This window comes from Dasypus novemcinctus, chromosome 10, assembly GCF_030445035.2.
Source record: "Dasypus novemcinctus isolate mDasNov1 chromosome 10, mDasNov1.1.hap2, whole genome shotgun sequence".
Taxonomy (NCBI): domain Eukaryota; kingdom Metazoa; phylum Chordata; class Mammalia; order Cingulata; family Dasypodidae; genus Dasypus; species Dasypus novemcinctus.
In genome coordinates, this window is record NC_080682.1 from 110052385 (window position 1) to 110074816 (window position 22432).

General features: G+C 63.2%; 1 protein-coding gene across 4 annotated transcripts in view; it reads left to right on the forward strand.

Annotated features, from left to right (window-relative positions):
- MYO7A (myosin VIIA) overlaps positions 1 to 22432 on the forward strand; it is an 80811-nt gene that overhangs the window by 22592 nt on the left and 35787 nt on the right. For 3 of the 4 annotated variants that reach the window (XM_058306025.2, XM_058306024.1, XM_058306023.1), the window contains exons 5-20: positions 1405 to 1589; positions 2113 to 2234; positions 2313 to 2455; positions 2694 to 2807; positions 3955 to 4108; positions 5158 to 5234; positions 5889 to 6008; positions 6734 to 6876; positions 8048 to 8258; positions 8755 to 8890; positions 12082 to 12188; positions 12787 to 12840; positions 17698 to 17835; positions 19480 to 19638; positions 19983 to 20075; positions 21700 to 21794. In XM_058306025.2, the coding sequence (XP_058162008.1) occupies positions 1405 to 1589; positions 2113 to 2234; positions 2313 to 2455; positions 2694 to 2807; positions 3955 to 4108; positions 5158 to 5234; positions 5889 to 6008; positions 6734 to 6876; positions 8048 to 8258; positions 8755 to 8890; positions 12082 to 12188; positions 12787 to 12840; positions 17698 to 17835; positions 19480 to 19638; positions 19983 to 20075; positions 21700 to 21794 (2051 nt within the window). The remainder of the gene's footprint in view (positions 1 to 1404; positions 1590 to 2112; positions 2235 to 2312; positions 2456 to 2693; positions 2808 to 3954; positions 4109 to 5157; positions 5235 to 5888; positions 6009 to 6733; positions 6877 to 8047; positions 8259 to 8754; positions 8891 to 12081; positions 12189 to 12786; positions 12841 to 17697; positions 17836 to 19479; positions 19639 to 19982; positions 20076 to 21699; positions 21795 to 22432) is intronic. The other variant, XM_058306026.1, reaches the window with a different exon arrangement.

The window sequence follows — 22432 nt, forward strand, 5'->3', positions numbered from 1 at the left end:
CGCGTGGGCTCGGCTGGGTGGCGTGGCTCCCTGCCTGCGCCTGCCTGTGGCCGGCTTGGAGCGCGAGGCTGGGGGCAGGGCGAGCCCTCCGGGGCCTGGGTCTCGGCACCCCGCGCGTGGCCGGGGTGGGGGTGGCCTTCCCCGCACGCAGGGCGCACGGCGGCGCTCGCCCAGCACGGCTGGCTCTGGGCTGAGGCCGCAGAGGCCTGGCTGCAGCTCTGGAGAGGGGCCCGAGTCCGGCGGGAGGGGAAGGGCGGCCACCTCCCCTGTGCGGGCTCGGCTTTCTTCAGCCTCTCCGGGCCCCAGAGTCAACACATCCATCACCGGGTAGAGGCTGGGCCTGGCCTTTCCAAGACGGGGGTGGGCGGACGGAGTGGGGACCCTGAGCGCCTCGCTCTGCCCTGGCGGTGGGGGTGGTAGAGGGTGATGACGCGGGGTGGTGGGGGGTGGCAGGGGGTGACGACGGGGGGGTGACAGGGGGGTGGTGAGGGCGGCGCGGGGTGATGACGGGGGCAGTGGGGGGTGGCGGGACCTGACGGTGGGTGATGGGGGTGTTGGGGGGTGGCGGGGGTGGTGAGGGGTGATGACGGGGGCGGTGGGGGGTGGCGGGGCGTGATGTTGGGTGATGGGGGTGGTGGGGGAGTGATGGGGGTGGTGGGGGGTGATCACGGGGGGAGTGATGGGGGAGCAGGGGGTGTGATGATGGGGGTGATGGGGGTGGTGGGGGTGACGGGGGACTGTGCGGTGGTGGGGGCGGTGGGGCGATGGGGGGTGGTGGGGACGGCGGGGTGGCAGGGGCGGCAGCTTGGCAGGCCGTGCCGCCCTGTGCGTGGCAGCGCCCTGGGCCCACAGCAGGAAGTCCTGTCTGTGGAGGAGCCCGCATCCGGAGCCCGGGCGGCCTTCTGCGGTGCCTCCGGCCCCTGGGCTGCAGGATGGCTGGAGGTGCCCCGTCCCCTGGGGCGGTGCTGCAGAGCCTGGGGTCCCACCCAACCCCCAGGCCCTTCAGCTCTTTAAGCTTGGTTCCCGCTCCCCGCTCCCCTGCACAGCCTCTGGTGCTGACCTAATACGGTTTATGTATTTCACGCCAACAGCTCGGGTTTGCAGGACTTGGGGGGGAAGGCGGGAGCGAGATTGGAGGAGGCCCTACTCCTCCTGTGCTGAGTTTAAAATAGCCCATCTCCTTCAAGGCTCTCAGTCATAGTAGGCCCATTTTACAGAAAGACGCAAACAAATCAAGGCTTAGAGCTCCTCCCTCCTCCCTCCTCCCTCCATCAGACAGAATTCTGACTCGGGCCCACCTGACCCTTTCGCCCAGGAGGGGTGGAGCAGGGCGGTCTGCAGCTGTCTAGAGTCAGAGCCTCCCGCCTGGGGGGTGGTGAGCTCCCTGTCGCTTCTCGCCCACAGACGTACACGGGCTCCATCCTGGTGGCCGTGAATCCCTACCAGCTGCTTTCCATCTACTCGCCGGAGCACATCCGCCAGTACACCAATAAGAAGATCGGGGAGATGCCCCCCCACATCTTTGCCATCGCCGACAACTGCTACTTCAACATGCAGCGCAACAGCCGTGACCAGTGCTGCATCATCAGGTGGGCAGCCCAGCCCCTGGGGAGAGCCCCAGGCGTGGCCCCTTGAGCGCCAGCCCTGTGCCCCTGTTCATGCCTCTGGGGATTGCCTGAGCTATTGGAAATGCCATGAAGCTTTTCGGGAACCAGACCCTATGCTCCTGGTGCTATCTCATAATGGGGAGAATCACCTCCCTTCCCTGGGCCTTATATCTCTATTAATGCTACCAAAGCTCGTGGTAGCGTTTGAGGCCAGGCTGGTTTACCGCTGGCTCCTGTTAAGTGTTCGGGCAGTTGAAACCTCAGGCTTGCTTTACACAAGATCCTGTTGTTTCTTAGGCAGAAGGCTAAAGGGCTAAGCTTTGGCATCCATGTGCCAGGCTCCAGGGCCGGTTTGGATGAGGGGGTATGCCTGAGGGAAGGGGGGGGCCCTGTGCCGCGGCCCTGGAAGGCCTGCGCTGCTGGCCCGTTTTCCGGATGGAAGAGCAGGAGGCCGCGTGACGCGGGGCGGCGCTGTGACGGCCCTTCCGCTGCCCGCTCTGCGCAGCGGGGAGTCTGGGGCGGGGAAGACGGAGAGCACCAAGCTGATCCTGCAGTTCCTGGCGGCCATCAGCGGGCAGCACTCGTGGATCGAGCAGCAGGTGCTGGAGGCCACCCCCATCCTGGAAGGTAGGCCGGCTCCAGGCGGGCGGCGACCGGGGGGGGGGCTGGCTGTGCCCGTGACCCCCAGCCCGCGCCGCCCCGCAGCATTCGGGAACGCCAAGACCATCCGCAACGACAACTCCAGCCGCTTCGGGAAGTACATCGACATCCACTTCAACAAGCGCGGCGCCATCGAGGGCGCCAAGATCGAGCAGTACCTGCTGGAGAAGTCCCGCGTCTGCCGCCAGGTGCGCCCGCCCGGGCGTGCGAGGCCCCATGCCCGCGGGGCGCCCCCAGCCCGGGTGTGCGAGGCCACGCCGGCCGTGCCCGCGGGGCGCCCCCAGCCCGGGTGTGCGAGGCCACGCCGGCCGTGCCCGCGGGGCGCCCCCAGCCCGGGTGCGAGGCCACGCCGGCCGTGCCCGGGGGTGGGGGTGCCCACACCGGCGGCCGAGCCCGGGTCTCGTCCTACCTGCCGCGCCCCCACAGGCCCCGGACGAGAGGAACTACCACGTGTTCTACTGCATGCTGGAGGGCATGAGCGGGGACCAGAAGAGGCAGCTGGGCCTGGGCCAGGCGGGCGACTACCACTACTTGGCCATGGTGAGGCGGCAGCCCCCGCGGGCGCACTGCGCCAGCCCCCCGCAGCTGCAGGCCCGGGGGCAGGGACGGCGGGCTGGGGCCTGCCTGCGCTCTCGGCACGCGCTCGCCCACGCCCTGGACCACGACACTCGCCCCCCCGTGTGCGGACACCCCTGGCGCAGGGCGCCACGCCCACGGGCACCCCGCGGCCCCCCCGCCCACGCAGGCTGTCTGCCTCAGTGGAGGGGCGTGAGGTGGAGGGGCCTTGGCCAGCCGTCCCGACCGTGGCAGCCTGGGCTCTGCTGTCGCCTCCTGCCGCCGCCGGGACCCCGGGGCCATGACCACCCCCACACAGGGCGGGGGAGCCTGGGTGGGCACAGCAGGCTGGCAGGGCCACCGGCTCTCGGCCCTGGGGGATACCAGGCCTGAGCCATCATGTCTGAGGGGTGTGGGAAACAAAGGGGGCTGTGTGGAGAGGGTGTGATGGGACAGGCCTCCCTGGACTCTCCCCCTAAGCGGCTGGCATAGGGACACACGCATACGTGCACACGCACATGCACATACACACACGTGCACACATAACATGCACATACATGCAAATATGCACGCACATATGCAGTGCATGCACACGCGTACATGCACAAACGCGCAGCACATACGTGCACACATGCATGCGCGCACACGCGCACATGCACACGGACACATGCACACGCATGCACGCACATGTGCAAACACACATGCACGCACATGCACACAGATCTTATAGGCACAGCCCTGGGCAGACCCCGGTGGGTGCCCTGCCTGCCTGCCTGTGGTTCCCGCCCTCCTGGGGAGGGGCTCTGCTCCCTGGAGGTGAGTGCCCCCAGGGAACCCAGCGGGCCCCCAGGGCTGTCCCTGACGGGCGGGGTGACGGGCTGGCCGGCAGCCGCGGCTCCGCTCCCTCGTGGGAAGAAGGGGCTCCAGCGCCCCCGGGTGGGACGTGCGTTCTGGAGAGGCCCCGGCAGGGCTTCTGAAGGCGTCCCGGGGCTCCCGGGTGAGGTCGGGGCGCAGAGCCCCGGGCCGGCCTGGCCTGGCAGAAGGGGCCCTGTGGCCCCGGCCCTGCCTCTCGGGGGCACCCACGCCCTCGCTCACGCCCTCGTGCCCCCCGCCTTCGCCCCCTGCCGCTCAGGGGAAGTGCGTGAGCTGCGAGGGCCGCGAGGACAGCCAGGAGTACGCCAGCATCCGCTCGGCCATGAGAGTGCTCCTGTTCACCGACACCGAGCACTGGGAGATCTCCAAGCTCCTGGCCGCCATCCTGCACCTGGGCAACCTGCAGTATGAGGGTGAGGCGCGCCGCCAGCCCCCGCCCGCCCCGGCCTGAGGCGGCGCCAGCCCAAGCCGCTGCCGGGCTGCCCGGCCTCGGTTACAGCCCAGCGTGCCCCTTCTTGGGGTGGAAGCTGGGGAGAATTCACTAGTTGGAACAGGTCTGCTGGCTTGAAATCAGCCTCAGGTGTGGTGTCGCTAGGCTGCAGTTCCACTTAGAGAGGTACAGATAAACTCTATGGGGAGTTGAGTTGACTATAGTCCCTCTAAGATCCCTTCCCAATCTGGTTTCTTCTTCTAGGTGAGATCTGTTAGGGAGAGGGTAAATCTTTGAGCTAATTCATACTAAGGTGTGAATGACTGAAGGGTCGTCTTCCGAAAGGGAGAAGTATAGGGAAAGGAACATGTTCAGTCATCCCAGTTCACTCACCCACTTCCTGGAGACCCACTACAGGCCAAGCTGAGAGGTCCCCTGAAGCAGGAACAAGGGCTTACTCTACTCTTGCCCCTGGCCCAGAGTGGGAGCTCTTGAAAGTTTTGTTCAAGGAATGAATGAACGACCCAGCCTTAAGGACCTCACAGTCTAGTGAGTCTTCAGAGACTAATCGATGTGAAGAAAGGGCGCACCAGGCAAAGGGAAGAGCCTGTGCAAAGGCCCTGGGGCCCGAGAGAGCAGGGCATGATGGGGGACCGGTAGCTGGAGGCAGGCCCCGAGCTGGCCAAGCTCACCAAGCCCGTCTCCTAGGAGCCAGGGCCGCTGTTAAGAGCTCTGGGGCTCTGGGGTGGAAACCGGGGGAGCGAGGCATGACTGCCAGGGTCTGCCGCTGATGCTCCTTGCTGCCAGATGCTGGGCGCAGCTGTCCCACCCTCACGGTGCTCAGGGGCTTGTGGTGAGAACGTTCACCCAATGTATGTTGACCCAGGAAAGCCTCTAGTGAAGGTGCCGGTGCCTTCTGTGGACAGGGCAGGCCCCTCCGAGAGAGCGTGACAGCCCAGTCCTCCAGGACCGGCCCCCTGCCCCCCGTGCCCACCCCCCCGCCCTGACGCCGCGCCCCCTTACTGCCGACAGCCCGCACGTTTGAAAACCTGGACGCCTGTGAGGTCCTCTTCTCCCCGTCCCTGGCCACAGCCGCGTCCCTGCTCGAGGTCAGTGCACCTGCCCTCCCCCAGCTCCTGCTGTTCCTCCCAGAGGCATAGCATCAACTTCCCGTGGTGGTGGTGGGGGGGTGCTGGGGATGTGGGAGCCAGGGCGCCAGCGGTCCCCGGTGGGAGAGTTCCGTCAGCACCCAGAGCAAGTAAGGGAGCCCCACTGGCCTCTCCAGGCCCGTCCCAGCCCCACCGGCCCCTGGGATGGGGTGGCGCATGGGAGGGGACCCTGAGATGGTGGCGCCCGGGGCAGCCTGCTGGAGGGGTGGCTCCAGCTCGCTGGGCTGCAGCCTCCACCTCTGCGTAAAAGGGCATGGCTGCCTGTGAGCCAAAGGCACTGAGTCCGTCTGTGGCCACTTAGCCCACACTAGTCTCTGTTCTGGGCTGTAAAGTGGGAGCCTGGAGGCTCGCGGTCTGGGGCGCTGGTGCTGGGAGGGGCAGGGAGCATGGGGGCGGGGGCTGCGGTGGGGCAGGCAGTTTCCCCCGCCCCGGGTTAAGGAGAGAGCAATCTCCCCCCCGGCAGCACCTGAGTGGGCCTTGCTGGCTGTGGGGGGAAGACCGAGCAGGGTCGGGGGCGCTCAGCGGGAGAGGGGCTCCGGTCTCGGGGCGGGGGGGCTGCCGGCCAGGGTGGGCACCGCTGCGCGTCTGCACCAGGTGAACCCCCCGGACCTGATGACCTGCCTGACCAGCCGCAGCCTCATCACGCGCGGGGAGACGGTGTCCACCCCGCTCAGCAGGGAGCAGGCGCTGGACGTGCGCGACGCCTTTGTCAAGGTGGGCTGCCGGAGGGGTGGCCGCCCGCCCGTGCCGCCCCCGAGGCTGGGCTGTGGACGGGCGGGCGCCCGGGGTCTGCAGAGCCGGGAGGAGTGCAGGTTCCAGGCTCCAGCCCCCGCCTCTCTTTGGGATCTCGTGGGTCCCTGGCTTCCTCTTGGCCCCGGCCTTTCCATCCGTCCCACGAGGGGCTGGCGGGGGGCTCTCAGGGGGGCTCTCCGGGGACCTTCCCAGCTCTTCCCTCAGACCTCGACCCCTGGCTTGCTCTGACCTCCGGCCCCTTGGCCTTCACTCTGGGTCATATTCTTTGGATGCTTGGTCCAGCTGTGCCGTTCACAGCCCAGGAGACACCCTCTCTGGTCTCTCCAAGAAGATGCGGAAAGGGGCTGGGTCAGGTGGGGAAGGGCCTTTCTCTTTCCGTGGTCACGTATTTGCCATCCACTGGGCCCTGGTGCCAGGCCCTGTGCTGGGCTCTGGGACCCTCGAGATGTTCTAGCTGATGGGGAAGACAGAGCGGGACAGGGAGATGGAGCCCCCCGCGGGGCAGGGAGGCCTCGGGGAGGAGCCGGCGTCTGGCAGAGCTTTGAATAAGCAGTGGGGGTTGTTCAAGTGGGCACGGGGAGCCTCCTGAGAAATGGCTAGGAGGCCTCAGCCCGCCCCGCGGCCCTCGGGGGGCTCACGGCGGGCCCGGGGTGCGGCGGACCCGGGGGCTGACCGCCGCCTTGCAGGGCATCTACGGGCGGCTCTTCGTGTGGATCGTGGACAAGATCAACGCGGCCATTTACAAGCCGCCCTCCCAGGAAGCAAAGAGCTCGCGCCGATCCATCGGGCTCCTGGACATCTTCGGGTTCGAGAACTTTGCTGTGAACAGGTGGGGCTCTGTGCTGGCTGGAGCGGGACACGAGAGGCGTCCCGCCTCTCCCTCTAATCCGCGCCTGGCCGGCTCTGAGCGCGCTCCTCGGGCTGCTGCAAGATGGGGCTCCCGCCATCCCCGGGGGCTTCTCCCGCGCCGACCCCTTCCCTGCCCTCCCAGGCTCAGGAGAGCCAGCGGGGACGAGGGGGCACCCGTACGCCGGCCTGGGCCCTCGCCGGCCTCTGCTGATGTGCCCGGCGGTCAAGCAGGTGGCACATCCTGGGGTCCTGTGCTTCTCAGGGGCCGCGCGAGGGGCTGGCGGAGGGAGCAGGCTCGGGAGGCTCCCGGGGTGGAGGCCGCCAGCCGTGCCCCCTGCCCGGCCGCGTAAGCCCTGGCGAGCTGCTTCAACTCCCGTAATGTCCAGATGTCTCGAAGCAGCGCCTGCATTGAATACATGTGTCCCCCGTGGAAGCCGAGCTCGTGCCTCAGTGGCGTCAGCCGGCAAGGCTCTGCTGGCCAAATCTTGCCAGCCACCTGCCCCGCTCCCACTGACACTTCAACATTGTTTTACTGTGGCAATATGTATATAACATAAAAATTGCCATTGCACCATTTTAAGTGTACAATGAAGTCACAATTACTTTCACAATTTTGCGCTACCGTCACCATTGCTCATGATACAGTCATGTTCAGCACCCCAAGCAGAAGCTATGTGCTTATTAAGCAATGACTCCCCGTTCTCCTTCACAACGGCCCTGGGAACCTCGAATCCACTCCCTGCTGCCGGGGCCCTGGCTCGCACTCGGTGGCCTGCCTCCCCGCTGTTGAGGGTCTTCTCCTCCTGGTGCTCTCCCAGGCATTCGGGTGCCTGTCTGCCAGCCCCCCAACCCTCCCCACGGGCCTGGCCATGCAGAGGATACTGGGGAATGGGTCCCGAGCCCCAGCTTCCAGCCTTAACTCTCCTGCAGACTCCCTGATGGCCCGGGGCGAGTCCTTGGTCCTTTCTGGACCTCGGTGTTCTCTTCTGTTTGCTGAGGAGGCTGGGCCCGGCAGTCTGGCCCCACTGCCGAGGCTGGGAACCCACGAGGGCAGCGACCGGCCTAAGGCCTCTCTGCCCGTGGAGGCAGAGCCAGGCGCCCGAGCGCCACTGCCGGGGCCCAACCCCAGCCCGGTCCCCGTGCCCCCGCAGTTTCGAGCAGCTCTGCATCAACTTCGCCAACGAGCACCTGCAGCAGTTCTTCGTGCGGCATGTGTTCAAGCTGGAGCAGGAGGAGTACGACCTGGAGAGCATCGACTGGCTGCACATCGAGTTCACCGACAACCAGGACGCCCTGGACCTGATCGCCAGCAGGCCCATGAACATCATCTCGCTCATCGACGAGGAGAGCAAGTTCCCCAGGGTGGGTCTGCAGCGGGGGGGCGTCCTGGCACAGCCGCCCGCCGGCCGGGGGAGTGGGCCGCCTCCCCACCCGGACCTCAGCTGTCCACATCCTCAGCAGGGCTGGGGGCCGCCCGGGGTCCGTTCAAGTGCACTCCCCTGCAGTCCACTGGGCTCTGGACCAAACAGTGCAAACCTGAGCATGCAGCTGGCACGGAATAGGTGCTCCCAAAATGCTTCCTGTTTATGTCTTGGAGCTCGGGGAAGGTGAGGGGGGGATTGCGTCCGTGATTCTAAAAATGGGAATAGGTTCTCTAAATGGGAATGAATGCTCAAAGTTGTCCAGTTCTAATTCACCCACTTAACAGATGGGGAAGTGGAGGCCCGGCAGGCTCCTGTGGAGGTACACACAATGCGAAGGGAAGCGTTGGGGGCCTACAAGAGGAGGGGGCAAAGGCACGGGGCAGGAAAGGCAGTGGGGGCAGGGTGGGCTCGGCAGCTGCCTTGGGTCCCCACAGGGCACTGACAGCACCATGTTGCATAAGCTGAACTCCCAGCACAAGTTCAACGCGAACTACATCCCTCCCAAGAACAACCACGAGACCCAGTTTGGGATCAACCACTTTGCCGGCATCGTCTACTACGAGACCCAAGGTACCAGCAGCCGTCCGGGCTGGCTGTGTCTCTTTGCCTGTGGCCCCCACCTTCCCCTTCTCCAGCCCAGGAGAAAGACCTCAGGGTCCTGGGATACAGAGAGGAAGGGCCGTTAGGAAGCACTGGGCTCAGGGCTCTTCTGTTCGTGTGGGGAATCCGAGGCTCGGAGAAGGGCAGTTGACTGTCCTGACGTGGCGCAGGCTGCTGGGTACAGAGCCAGGCCTAGAGCCATCTGGTTACCCTCCAAGGCTCTTTGAGTCGCGAGACCAAGCGCGAACATTGAAGGGCAGGCATCTTCTTTTCTCCTGGTGGCGTGGTGGCGTGCAGTTGAGCTCATTTTTCCCCCCACTCCTCCTTGTGGCTTCTTTTTGAGTGCTGTCTGCTCTCTGTGCCCATTCGCTGTGGGCTCTTCTGTGTTCTCGCTTGTCTCCCTTCTTTGAGTCACCTTGCTGGGTTGGCGCTCTGCAGCATGCGGGCGAGCCTGCCTTCACAAGGAGGCCCCGGGACGCGAACCCAGGGCCTCCCGTATGGTAGACGGGAGCTCATCTGATTGAGCCACAGACACTTCCCCGGTTGAGCTCATTTTAAAGCTACAAGATAAGAAATGGGGTCAGGACAGTCAGGTCTACCCCATTTGGAAGTCTTATGGGGTCTGCCCCAAAACTGCAGACTGGACTTGCCAGCCCCTTCTGACCCCTAACAGTACAAGGCTTCAGGTGTGGAGAGTGCCTGTGGAGCTTATGCCAGGCAGCCCCAAATGGTCCCATCCCAAATGGTCAAAGGACAATGAAATTTAAAGCAAACAAGTAAAGGACCTTCAGTTTTATCCCTTCTTGTTGAATTTGTCCAGAAGGTGACGGAAGGTATTAGGGAGCTGTGGTGCAATTATGAAATCTGCGGGCTGCTCATTCCTCCTTAAACTGTGAGATTCAGCCCTGCTGTGGGAAAGAAGGAGCAGACGTTAAGTTTGAAGGACCGTCAAGCAAACCCATCTGCCTATTGTTCGGGGCAAAAGAGGATTGTATTTTTCAGTTCAGCTCAGCTAACATTCACTGAGCATCGTTTTGGTACCAGGCTTCGTGCCATGGCAGAGCAACCAGAGATAAAAACTGAATGGCAGGGAAACGGACTTTGGCCCAGTGGTTAGGGCTTCCGTCTACCACATGGGAGGTCCGCGGTTCAAGCCCTGGGCCTCCTTGACCTGTGTGGAGCTGGCCCATGCGCAGTGCTGATGCACGCCAAGGAGTGCCGTGCCACACAGAGGTGTCCCCCGCGTAGGGGAGCCCCATGCGCAAGGAGTGCACCTGTAAGGAGAGCCACCCAGTGCGAAGGAGGGAGCAGCCTGCCCAGGAATGGCGCTGCACACACTTCCCGTGCCGCTGACGACAACAGAAGCGGACAAAGAAACAAGACGCAGCAAGAAGACACAGAAAACAGACAACCGGGGGAGGGGAGGGGAATTAAATAAATAAAAATAAATCTTAAAAAAAAAAAAAATAAATAAATAAAAATAAAAATTACAAACTATTTAAAACAAACAAACAAACAAAAAACTGAATGGCAGACATGGGAAGAACATAAAGGCCATCCACTCAGATTTGGAAACTGAGGCCCAGAAAGGGAAGTAACTTGTCCAAGATCACCAAACACCGTGAGCCATGTGAAACAACTCCACCAGCATTTTCTGGTTCACAAAGTCCTGTATTAATCCAGCCTTCCGTGTGTGAAGTGGCAGGTGTTAGGTGATCTGAAGACAAGCAAGGGCATATGGGTATTATCATCCCCATTCAACAGAGGAGGAAACTGAGGCCCCAGAGGGGGCAAGGGACCTGCATGGCGAGCCTGTCCCAGACCTTTGACTGGAGCCGTGTGCGTCCACCCCAACTCCATCGCCCCTCCGGGTCCCCTGTGCCCCCTGCACCTCCTCCCGTCCCCCGACGCCAGGCGGGCACCCAGCCCCGGGCCCCTGTGCTGCCCACCGGCCAGGGGCAGCCGGAGCTGCTTCTCTGCAGTGCTCCTCCCCCAGTCATCCTCAGCCCTTGGCCACCCCGTCCCCAGGACCCCCCCCGGCAAGCCCCTCCCCCAGTCATTGATAGAGGTGTCCTGGCTGCTCAGATCCTGAAAATGACCCCCTCGCCTGGGATCCTGGGGGACAGGGGAGCCTCGCTGGGCGGGGACGAGCCCAGGGCCATGTCTATCCCGGCCCCGGCCTGCTGTGACGGCTCAGCTTCTAGGAGCACCAGCTTTCCCCGCCCACCTCACCTGTCCAGGGGTGCTGCGAGGGCACCGCATGGGCCGCAGAGTCCTGGTCAAATCAAGAGGGTTTTTTTCCTCTTTTTTTTTAAAGATTAATTAATTATTTGTTTCTGTCCTCTCTTCCCCCCCACCCCGGTTGTCTGCTCTGTGTGTCTATTTGCTGCGTCTTCTTTGTCCACTTCTGTTGTTGTCAGCGACACCGGAAATCTGTGTTTCTTTTTGTTGCGTCATCTTGCTGTGTCAGTTCTCCATGTGTGTGGCGCCATTCCTGGGCAGGCTGCACTTTCTTTGGCGCTGGGCGGCTCTCCTTACGGGGCGCATTCCTTGCAAGTGGGGCTCTCCTACGCGGGGGACACCCCTGCGTGGCAGGGCACTCCTTGCGCGCATTAGCGCTGCACATGGGCCAGCTCCACACGGGTCAAGGAGGCCCGGGATTTGAACCGTGGACCTCCCATGTGGTAGACGGACGCCCTAACCACTGGGCCAAGTCCGCCGCCAAATCAAGAGGTTTTAAATTAATTCCTCTGCGATTCGCTGAGAGCCCAGCAGCATGCCTTCCCTCTCAGGCGATGCCTACTGTAATGAGGGCTTCTGAGACCCTAGACCAAGAGACGAGTCGTTAATGGTGGCCTTTCGGGCACTGGGGTGCAGTCAGGAAGGGGGCCCTGTTGTTCCCAGGGCCCGAGACCTCCCCGCTCTGTGGAAGGGCGGCCGCCGGGGTGTGCAGACCGGGCCCAGGGCTGGCTCTGCCCGTCGCCCTCTCCGTGGCCCGGGGCCGGCGGCGGCCCTCTCCGGGCCCCGGTGTCCCCCGCTGTGAGACGCGCGGCGTTGCGCCAGGTGAATTTTGGAGGCCGCTCGGGCTCGGGCGGGGGCCGAGTCCCGCGGGCCGGGCTGGCGGAGGGGGCGAGCCGCATGACCTCTGTGCCGCCGCCCAGGCTTCCTGGAGAAGAACCGGGACACGCTGCACGGGGACATCATCCAGCTGGTCCACTCCTCCAGGAACAAGTTCATCAAGCAGATCTTCCAGGCCGACGTTGCCATGGTAATGCTGCGGCGGGGGCTTCCCCCGGCAGGAAGGTTCCCCCCAAGCCAGGCTGTGTCTGGGGCCGCCCTGTGCAGCAGCTTCCCCCCCACCACAGAGCTGCCCTCCCAGATCCGGGTCCTCTCGTCGAACGGGGGGGTGGGGGAGGCGCGCAGGGCCCAGAGCCTTGGGAGGGGTCGCGGAGCCTAATCGGGCCTCGGTTTACCCGGTGGTCCTGCTCCTTGGACCTCCAGCAGCACCAGGGGGCAGGGGGCCAGCCCCGGGGGACGTGGGGAGAGCTCACAGCCCCGCCCCGCGCGCTTGGTGGGAGGTTTTCCCACCACCGCACCTGCCCCTAGTCCCCGGGGGGCCGGCTGGTGGGCTTTCTTCCTGCGGGGCGGTTTGTCCTTTGATGTTGTATTTTCCTCCTGTCCCCGGGCTTCCGGGGGGCGCAGGGATGGGCTCTTGGCGAGGGCGGAGCCCCCACCCCCACGTGCCCAGATCCCCCCCCTCCCCCCAGAACCCTGCTCTTCTCCGGGTGGGTCCCGCGGGCTCCTGACCCTTCTCCCTTCTCCTCGCTCCTCTCGCCCCACCTCACCCTGCACTGTGGCTCCTGTAGTTTCTCTGTGGCTATTCGTCGGGCACTCTCCGCCAGCCGGCAGCTTCGGTGAAGGTAAAAGACCCCCGCTGGGGGCCTGAGGATGGTGGGAGAGGCCTCAGGGGCCCCCGGGGGCTGGGCTGGGTCCTTGGCCCCTGGGGTGCGGCGGCCGGGGCAGGGCGGGCTTTTCCTTCTGGCTGTGTTTTCTGGTGGAGTCCTCTGTGCGGTGGTTTTGGTGCTGGAGCTGTGTGAGCCGCAGGCATCTCAGTGTCCCAAGGGAGAAAACTGAGTCCTAGAAAGAGGCAGGGACTTGGGCGCCCAGGGAAGCAGGGGCGCAGCCGGGGCTGGAGCCCAGCTCTGCCAGCCCCCCGGCGGGGTCTTCCCTGCACCCCAGCTCGAGTCTCTTTGAAACGTTAGGCCCGCCCTTTCCACCAGGCCCTTCCAAATGTTTCTACACTCACGACTTGCTGCAGGCGGGGGGGCAGATGGGGAACGGAGGCTCAGAGAGGGGGTGTGACCTGCCCAAATCACAGCCTCCTGGTGGGGGAGTGGGAGCAGAAGCCCCTTCCCCCGGGCTTCCTTGGGCCCCTCCGCGTGGTCCTCAGCCCAGCTGCGGGCTGTGGCTCTTGGGGGGGCGCCGGCCTGGCCGGGGGCTGGGTATCCCTTAGCCGCAGCTCCTCCCTCCGCCATTCCCCCACTTTCCTCCCTACCCAAGAGTGACGCCCACACACATGGTTTTAGTGCCCTGTCCCCCTTCCTTCCACGCCTGGCATCCCCGTGCCTGCTCGTAGGGTTCTGAAACGATCCACAAAGCCAAGGTCACAGACAGGCCCCTGGCGAGAGAGGAGCAGCGGAGCTTGTGGGTGGGGGTCTCCCTCCTGCCCGTGGGTTGGCCTGGGTGACCCCCACCCTCGGTGCACACACACAGACCCACCCGGGGCCAGCCGCCGGGGGCCGAGGCGGGGCCTCTGCACGTAGCGTGGGGTGGTCGGTGGAGGGCCGGGGTGGCGCCCGCCCCCCGCAGGCCCCTCCGATCCCTGGTCCAGGCAGGACCCCGCTGGAATCCCCACCCCCTCAAATCCCTCTACCGGCATCCTGCCTCATTCCAAAGCCCTCGGAGGCTTCTGGCGACTTCTCCGCGGTGTTTCCTGGGACTGGAACCCGTTTGGGGCGGAATCACGGGAAGGTCCAAACACAGGACCTGGGGTCTCGAAAAATGGCGCCTTCCTGAGGTCACCGAATTAGAACACAGCAGTGACAGGGTTGATGCATCTACCGAGCCTCTGTTTCGGGCCATTCTGTAAGGTAAACGCTTACAGTTATCACCTCATTCAATCCCCACAGCCACCCTGTGAGTACCTGCAATTATTCTCATGGGAAAGCTGGGCCCAGAGAGGCTGGCATTTACTCAAGGTCACACAGCTTATAGGTGACACAACAGGGATTTGAACCCAAGTCTGTCTCAGAGAGGTGCAGGAATTGCTCAAAGGTCTTAGAGCAGGTGAGGATGTGAGGCTTTCAAAGTCCCTGCTTTATTTTGAGAATATGATGCTGTCTCTGCAAGCGCAGGATCCAGGAAAGAAAAAAAAAGGTTTTGTATTTGCTGGAAACATAGATCTGGTAAAGGAACATGGGCATCAGCCTGGTACATTGTGAAGTATTAAGTCACAGTTCATTTGATGATGGAATGCTAGTTGCAATGTTTCCATCTGGATGGAAGCCACACTGCCTCCTTCCAGAGATCTGAAGTCATAGCTGCGCCAGTTGCCCCAACCCCGGAATGTTCATTTTGTGGCTCTTGAGTGTGTTTCCCCAGGGCAGCACAAGGCAGCCCACCCCCAGCCACGGCCGCTGGAAGGACGAGCCACGCCGGGGTGCAGGCGGCTCGTCAGGGGCAGGGAGCATCCCCTGACTAATGTCTAACCCGGGTCACATGTCCCTGGGCCCCAAGTCCACAGGACACCTGTTCACTCTTTATGCAGCAGTCTCCTGCCCCTTTACATCACGCTCATTTGTCTGCTCTGCAGATCCCCTCCGTGGACCTTTGGACTTTTCACTCCTGCCTTTATCCCATCCCCAAATACCTGCAGATTAACTCGGCAAACAACAGATACCAGAAAGAACCACCTTTCTCCTCCATGAAATAAAAGCAAGTCAGAAACCCAGATGGCCAGGGACAGGAGAGCAGACCCTGCGGCTCTGTAGCGCCCATTTAGTCATTCATTCAATCCACAGATATTTATGGAACGCTCATTATGTTCTGTCCGAAGTCCTGGGGACATAGTAGAGAACAAAGAAAATCATCTCTGCCCTCTTGGAGCTTGAGTGGGAAGAGAAATAGTTAATAAGCAAATAAGTAAAATATATAGTATGTCAGATCGTGATTTGTGGTATAGAGAAAAACTACGGAGGGGGCAATGCCAGGGGTGGGGCTTGGCAGGTTTGAGTCCGGGGTCAGGGAAGGCCTTAGGAAACAGCGATAATTGAGCCATGGCCAGAGGGAGGCGAGGAAACCAGCCCCTGCATTCTAGTGGGAAAGCGTTGCAGGGAGAGGGGGCAGCAAGTGTAAAGGCCCTGGGGTGCTTTTCAAGCCCTGAGCCTTCTCTCTAGGGAGAGTGGGGAGGCTGGAGCGGCTGGAACGGATGAACAAGGTGGTGGAAGAACTAAGAGAGGAGGTCTGGGAGGTAGCAAACCAGATCCCGTGGGTGTTGCAGGGCCTTGCAAGGATCTTGGCTTCCTTGCTGAATGAGCTGGGAACCCCCGGAGGGGGCTGAGTTGGGGGGCAGGGGTGTGGTTGGACCTACTGGTTTAACAGGCTCCCTCTGCCTGCTCTGCCGATAGCGTGGATTTGGAGATTAAGGCCAGAAGCAGGGAGACCAGTTCGACGCGATTGCCGTAATTCAGGAGCAGTCGCGGTGGTTTGGACTGGGGTGACAGCGGAGGAAGTGGTAGAAGAGTCTGGATATATTTTGAAGATATCTGTGTTGAGTGAATTGGATGTGAGAGAAGAGATGCTGAAATGGTTCCTGGAGTTTTGGAGCCGTTGGAAGGTGAACAATGTCCATGGACATGGGGGAAACGCTGGAACTCAGTAACTAGCTGTAGCCTGGCTCAGGCCCTGGGGTCACGGCAGCAAACAAGCAGACCTGGTCTGTCCTTGCGGAGCCCACAGCCCATCAGGGGAGGCAGGTGGGAAGGCATAGTTAAGTGCCATGCCCGGAACCAAAGGTGCGCGCGTGTGTGTGAGTGTGTGCCGTGTGTGCACACCGCGTGGCTCTCACGCCAGCCTGCACAGCTTCCCCGCCAAGTGGGGGATTACCGGCTGGGAGCACAGCTCCGACCATCACCCTCACCCCAGCTTCCCTGAGCAAAATCTGGCACATATTCCAAATACAACTGAAATGAAAAGTACTGCACATTTGAGAACAAGCTTTTGCTGTTTCTTGACATTTCATTACACACGGTGGCACATGGTCTATATTTAGTAGGGCTTAGGCTCCTGGGTCTCCCCTCTCCCCCACGAGCTTTGGCGTCCCTGGATATCGGATAAAATCATGAGTCTAACAACATAAAATCCTACAATGGTAATCAAATTCGCTAATTATCCTCATCCAGATGGAAATCACCAGGGAATCCATAATGCCCAAGTGCTCTGGAGTTGGGTCTGGCTTCTGTGTCCGGCTCCTCGGTTGTCAGTCTGAGATGCATTCTCCTGTCTGGTTTTTTTTTTTCTTTTTTTTTTTTTTACTCTTCTATTACCCCTTCATAGAAAAACTGCATTGGCATCAATTAAGAAATCATCTGAGAAAGCAGATGATTTGTGATTTTTCCAGACTTCTATAGAGGCTAAATTTCCAACTGTCTCACATGAATTCATACCACCCAACTGTGCGACTCTCTCTCTCCTTTTCCTTCCCTCCCCTTCTCTCTCTTTCTCTCACAAACACACGTGGCACACACACTTGTACACAAATTCATACAAAGTGGCAAATTTACTGAATTATTAGAAACTTGGGTTTAAGTTTGTTTGTGTGTGTTTGTATTACATAATGTAAAATAGAGTTTATTTCCAAATAGTCATTACAATTCTTTTCAGAGCTAAAAAAAGGTAATTCAAAACTTGGTTATGTATAAGCGCAAAATACAAGAGCATCTTCCAGCTTGCTTTCAATTCTTAAGACAATAGCATTATGAAATCTCAACTCATAGTGGGAATGGTAAAATTAAGACTATAATTAAGATACTAAGAAGACTTCTAAGAGATGTTTTGAGAGAAGGATTGGAAAGACAATTCTGTGGGTCCCCTTTTTTGTTTGTGCAAAACAGCTCAGGCTCACCTCCCTTGACCATATGCTCAGAGGGGGGCTCAGCAAGGCAGGGGCTGCAGAGGGGTCCACCGCCTGCACCTCGGGGCTTTGGGAGGGTTATCGGGTCTAATCCCACAGGGAGGGAGGGTAGCTGCAGCCCCCAGGCCGCCTTCCCTGGTCCCGGTGAGCCCCTCTGACCCTCTTCACGGCCCTGTCTGGTGGATCCACGGCAACGAGTTCCCATATAGGAGACTGCGTCAGTGCCTTTCGGGGGTCTGCCTGAGACCTCCCAGGTCGGAAGCCATTTGAATGGCTGTTTGTCCAATCCCTGTCTCGAGAGCTGGCCCCAGGGTCCTGAGAGGACCAAGTCCACCCACTCGCTTGTACAGAGAGGGAAGAACGAAAACTCAGAGAGGGGCGCGCCTTGCCCGGGGTCACCCAGCGCTCCTGCCTGGGGCGGGGGCTCCCTTCCTCCTGGCTGGGACGGGCAGGCTCAGGGGCCCCCCCGGGAGGCTCCCCGGGGCGTGCGTCTAGGTCCAAGCCCCAGCGGCGTCCCTCAGGCCCTGACCCACTGACCCTTCCTGGGGCCGGAGGCCCCTCCCACCGCCACCGTCTGTCCCCCCAGGGCGCCGAGACCAGGAAGCGCTCGCCCACGCTCAGCAGCCAGTTCAAGCGGTCGCTGGAGCTGCTGATGCGCACGCTGGGCGCCTGCCAGCCCTTCTTCGTGCGCTGCATCAAGCCCAATGAGTTCAAGAAGCCGATGGTGAGACCCCCGGCCCCGCTGGGCCGGCTCTGGGGGGCGCCCCGGGGGGCTGGAGGCAGCCGGCGGGCTGGGAGGAGCCCCGGCTCCGCAGCGGGCCCCGGGCCCTGGTTCACATCCCACCACTGAACAAGCTGAGGGGATTTTACCCGGTCAGTAATCTTCCCTGCCTCAGTTTCCTCACGGATGAAATGGGGCTGCTAATAATACCCACCTCCTGGGGGGATTCCATGGAAAGTGCGCGCCGACGGGCACCTCGATAGCGCTCAGCAGGCGGCAGCCGTCGCTCTGGCTGCTGCCCTTCCTCTGAAAGCCTGCCTCCCTTTCCGCCCGGCTCAGCCGCCGCCTCCTTGAAGCCCTCGCTGATTCTTCTGGCTGGCTGGCAACCTCCCCACTTTGGGCCTTTTCTGTGTGTGCGGCCCAGGCCAGCTGTCTCTCCCCAGCCCCGTGAGGGAGGTACCGTGTTTCTGTCCCACGTTGGAGATGCAGAGCGGCAGCTCGGGGAAGCGAAGGGGCCTGAGCCCTGCCTGTCAGCAGAACTGGGGAGCCCGGTCCCCGAGGCCTCACTCGAGCCCTTTCCTTCCACAGCGCGCAGCTCGGGGACGTGTTGTTTACGGCGGGGGAGGCCCGGGGGGGGGGAAGCTGGGGCTCCGGCCTGGGGAGGGCAGGAAGGCCGGGGGCCTGGCCTGGGCCGGGGAAAGTGGCCTGGAGGGAGAGGAAACAGGCGATGGAAGCCGCCATCCGCCCGCGCCGGCCCCGCCCGCGGCCCCCCGCCTGGAAAACATTCCCCCAGGTGGGCAAGGGCTGCCACCGGCTTGAGAGCGGGGTCTGCCAGCGCCCAGGGCCACGGGGGCTCCAGCGCGCTGCCCCCCCAAGGCGGGGGCACCGGGGGACGGAGGCCTGGACCTGCCGAGGTGGGTGGGCACTGCCCGGGGCCCCGGACCCCTGCTCTGGGCCCAGGCCTGGGCGCCTGGACACGGGCAGAGCCCTGCACAGGCTGCGGCCTCCCGCCCTGCTGCCTCGCCCCTCCGCCCGCCGTCCCCACTGCGCGGGGGACAGCTTTCCCAAAGGCAGCCCTGACCCTGGGGCACGCTCAGCTCCTCCCCTGACCCCATCGCGCGGGAGGCAAAGCCCCGTGAATCCCGGGGGCAGGGGTGGGCAGCGAGCAGGGGGCGGCCGCAGCCTTGCCCCCAGGCCCCCACAAAAGGCGACTTAAATTCCCTGTCGCTCTGCTGTCAGCAGCCAGCAGGCTGCCTGAACGACGACAGATCCGCGATGGCTGCGTGGAAGGGCACCCCTGCGGTTGCGCCGGCCTGTGCCGTCCGCCCAAAGCCCCCAGCACATCCCGGGCCCTCGGGCTTCCCCGCCTTTGCACCCGCTCCCCTCTCCCTGGTGGGGCCCAGGGCGGTCTCCTCCTCCGCGCAGCCCCCTCGGGGGTCTCTCTTTGTGCTCCCGCAGCGCAGCGGCGCGGCTCCTCTCCCCGGGGGGCTCCTCGTGTCACGCTGCGCGTGGGCCGGGGCTCTGGGTTCCCCCGTCCTGGCTTTGCTCCTGGCCGGCGCGGGGGCCGTGGCGCTCCAGCCTTCGGCTCGGCCTGCAGCCCGCGGGGTGGGGGTCCCAGCCTTGACCCTGCGGCCCCCTGCCCGCCAGCTGTTCGACCGGCAGCTGTGCGTGCGCCAGCTGCGGTACTCGGGGATGATGGAGACCATCCGGATCCGCCGGGCCGGCTACCCCATCCGCTACAGCTTTGTGGAGTTCGTGGAGCGGTACCGCGTGCTGCTGCCCGGCGTGAAGCCTGCCTACAAGCAGGTGCGGGGCGGGGCGCGGGTGGTGGGACGGGGGGCTCTGGGCCCCAGTTTTCTCATGGGGACGACTGCGCTGCCAACTCAGGTCTGGGGGTCCAGGCTGTGGGAGGCGCCGGAGGGCTTGGATCGCCGTGCTGGGCTGGCGTGGCGGACGATGTGTAGCAGGTTTTGCCACTGTCCAGCCCAGCTAAGGAGAAACCTGAGGTTCAGAGAGGGGCAGGACCGGGCCAGGGTCACACAGCGCGGTGGGGCAGAGCTGAGTGAGAGCCCTGCCTCCGGGTCCTCAGGAGGGACACGCGGGGGCCTTCCCATGGGCTGGCAGCCCCTCCCCTTGTGCCCCGCCCCCAGGGCGACCTGCGGGGGACGTGCCAGCGCATGGCAGAGGCTGTGCTGGGCACGCACGACGACTGGCAGATCGGCAAGACCAAGATCTTTCTGAAGGTGAGTGCAGCCTCCGTCCCTGGGCTGCCCGGGGGGCTGTGATGCCCCATCAGGGTGGGGTGTTGGGACCCCGGGGCGGGTGCCATAGCGGGAGCTGCAGCTTCGGGTGGGTCAGTGCTGGGCCTTCCAGATCCTTCCTGCCCTGCCTCTGAGTCTATGCGGGGCTGGGGTGGCCGAGGCCTCCTCGGTGGGGAAGGGGAAACTGGTGTTTGAGGCCATCTGTGCCCCAAGGGCTCCTGGCCGCGGGCGCTGGATGCAGAACACCAGGCACGGGTTAGGAAACCAAAGGCCAGGGCTTGTGCTGTCAGGTCCTCGCCAAGCAGGCCGTGGGTTCGAATTCCGACCCTGCGGCTGTCGCCCTGAGATTCTGTAAAATGGGCTGTGCTAGGTGGGGGCTCTTGGGCTTGTCCGTAAGGTCCCTCCCCGCGCTGTGGCGGGCAGCGCGCACGCCTCCGTCCCTCGGAGGTGGTCCGCGGCCTCTTCTCCACTCCCTCAGTGGCCCGGAGCACAGCGCTGCCTGCGCAGGAAGCTGGGAGTGGGGGGAAGAGAGCAGGGCCGGGAGCAGGAAGCGGGGCGCTGGCGCCGGGCTGGCTGGGAGCCCGCGGGGCCGGCCCGCACTCTGGTTCCCCATTTCCATTTCCGCTCTGCCGGCTTTCAGTGCGGGTGGGGAGGGGCCCAGGACGAGGGAGGAAGGGGGAGCCAGCCCGGGGCTGCAGGGGCCTGGGGTCTAGCTCATTCTTCCCTGGCAGAGGGGCCTTGGGCCCATCCCTCCGTCTCCCTGAGCTTTCGTTTCCTCACCAGAAAAAAGTGCCGCGTGTCCCGGCCTGAGCCTCCCACATCTGTCCCCTGGAAAGCGCTTTCTGAGTGCCGGGCCCCAGTGGGGGCTTTTCACCCCTGATCGCATTTCACCCTCTCGGCAAGCCCCTGAGGGAGGAGTTGGCGTCACAGCTCAGGCAGGAGAAGCAGCTGCCCGAGGGCACGCGGCTGAAGTGGAGAGCAGGGCTCCCCGCCTGGCCGGCAGCCACCCCCGTGGGAAGGCACCCGTGCCCGAGGGTCCGAGGCTCGCCCCCGTCCTCGTCCTTACCTGCTCGGGCTCTTCGGAAATGGGCCGGGATTCTGAGAGGCCAAATGTCCAGTCCTCGTTCACTCGAAAGCTCTTGGCCAGGCGGCTCCTCTGGGCCACGCCGTGTGGAAGTGGTGCGTGTGGCTGCCCCACGGGACCCGAGGCTCTACGCCGGGTCCCCGTGGCACCTCCGCGGCGCTGGCGCAGAGCCGGCCCATGGAGACGTTGGAAGCGCGAGCTTTTGTCCACCTGGGCTGGGGGCTCAGCGGAGAGGAGCAGAGAAGGCTGGTTAGGAGGATGGGGGCCAGTGCGACAGAGACGTCAAGTCGAGGGGGGGGCTTGGGCGAGACGGTGGGGGCTGAAGCCAGTGTGTGCCTGGGACCCAGACGGTGAGGCTAGGCTCCTCCTGCTCCACGCGCCCCACGGGGCCTCTGGGAAAACCCTGCCGTACGCGCGGCTGTGGGAGGAGCGGGGCTGGGCGCCCGGGGCCCCCGCCAGGCCCTAGGCCCGCCTTCCACGTGAAGGAAGAGCAGGGCGCTGCTCAGGGGCTCTGTCCTCCAGGACCACCACGACATGCTGCTGGAGGTGGAGCGGGACAAGGCCATCACCGACAGAGTCATCCTCCTCCAGAAGGTCATCCGGGGGTTCAAGGACAGGTATGTGCTGGGACAGCACCGGGCTGCGTGCACGCGCCTGGCTCGCTTCGCTTCCCCCCGCGTGGACGCTAGGGACCACCAGGCACTCCTGTGCGCTCACAAGGACACACGCCCACGCCTGCGTGGCGGGCACTCGGGAGCATGTAAACACGCACAAACACACAAGCACACGACTGCCCCAGGCCAGTCCATCGCAAATAACAGTGTGCGCACCCACGTTCAAGCACGCACACATGGGTGCGGGAGGTGCACACACAGGCACACCCTGCCGTCTCAGACGCTGGGACCAGCTGAAGTTTCCCGAAGAGGTGGTAAATGTTACCAAGCGTGTCCTAAATTCCATGTAAGGGACACGTGCGTACCTGTTGGGTTCCACAAAAATCCCAAACCTGCCCCTTTTGCAGTTCATCTGGTCATGCCCTCCTTCCTTCTATCCATCGTCTATGAACTTATCCATCCATTCATCCATTTGTTCATCCTTCCATTCTTTCGCCCATCCACCTATCCATCCGTTCACCAACCCACACGTCCATCCACCCATCTGTCCATCCATCCCTCCGTCCATGTCCACTCACCCACCCGTCCATCCACCCATCCGTCCACTCATCTGTCCGTCCATCTGTCCATCCATCCATCCA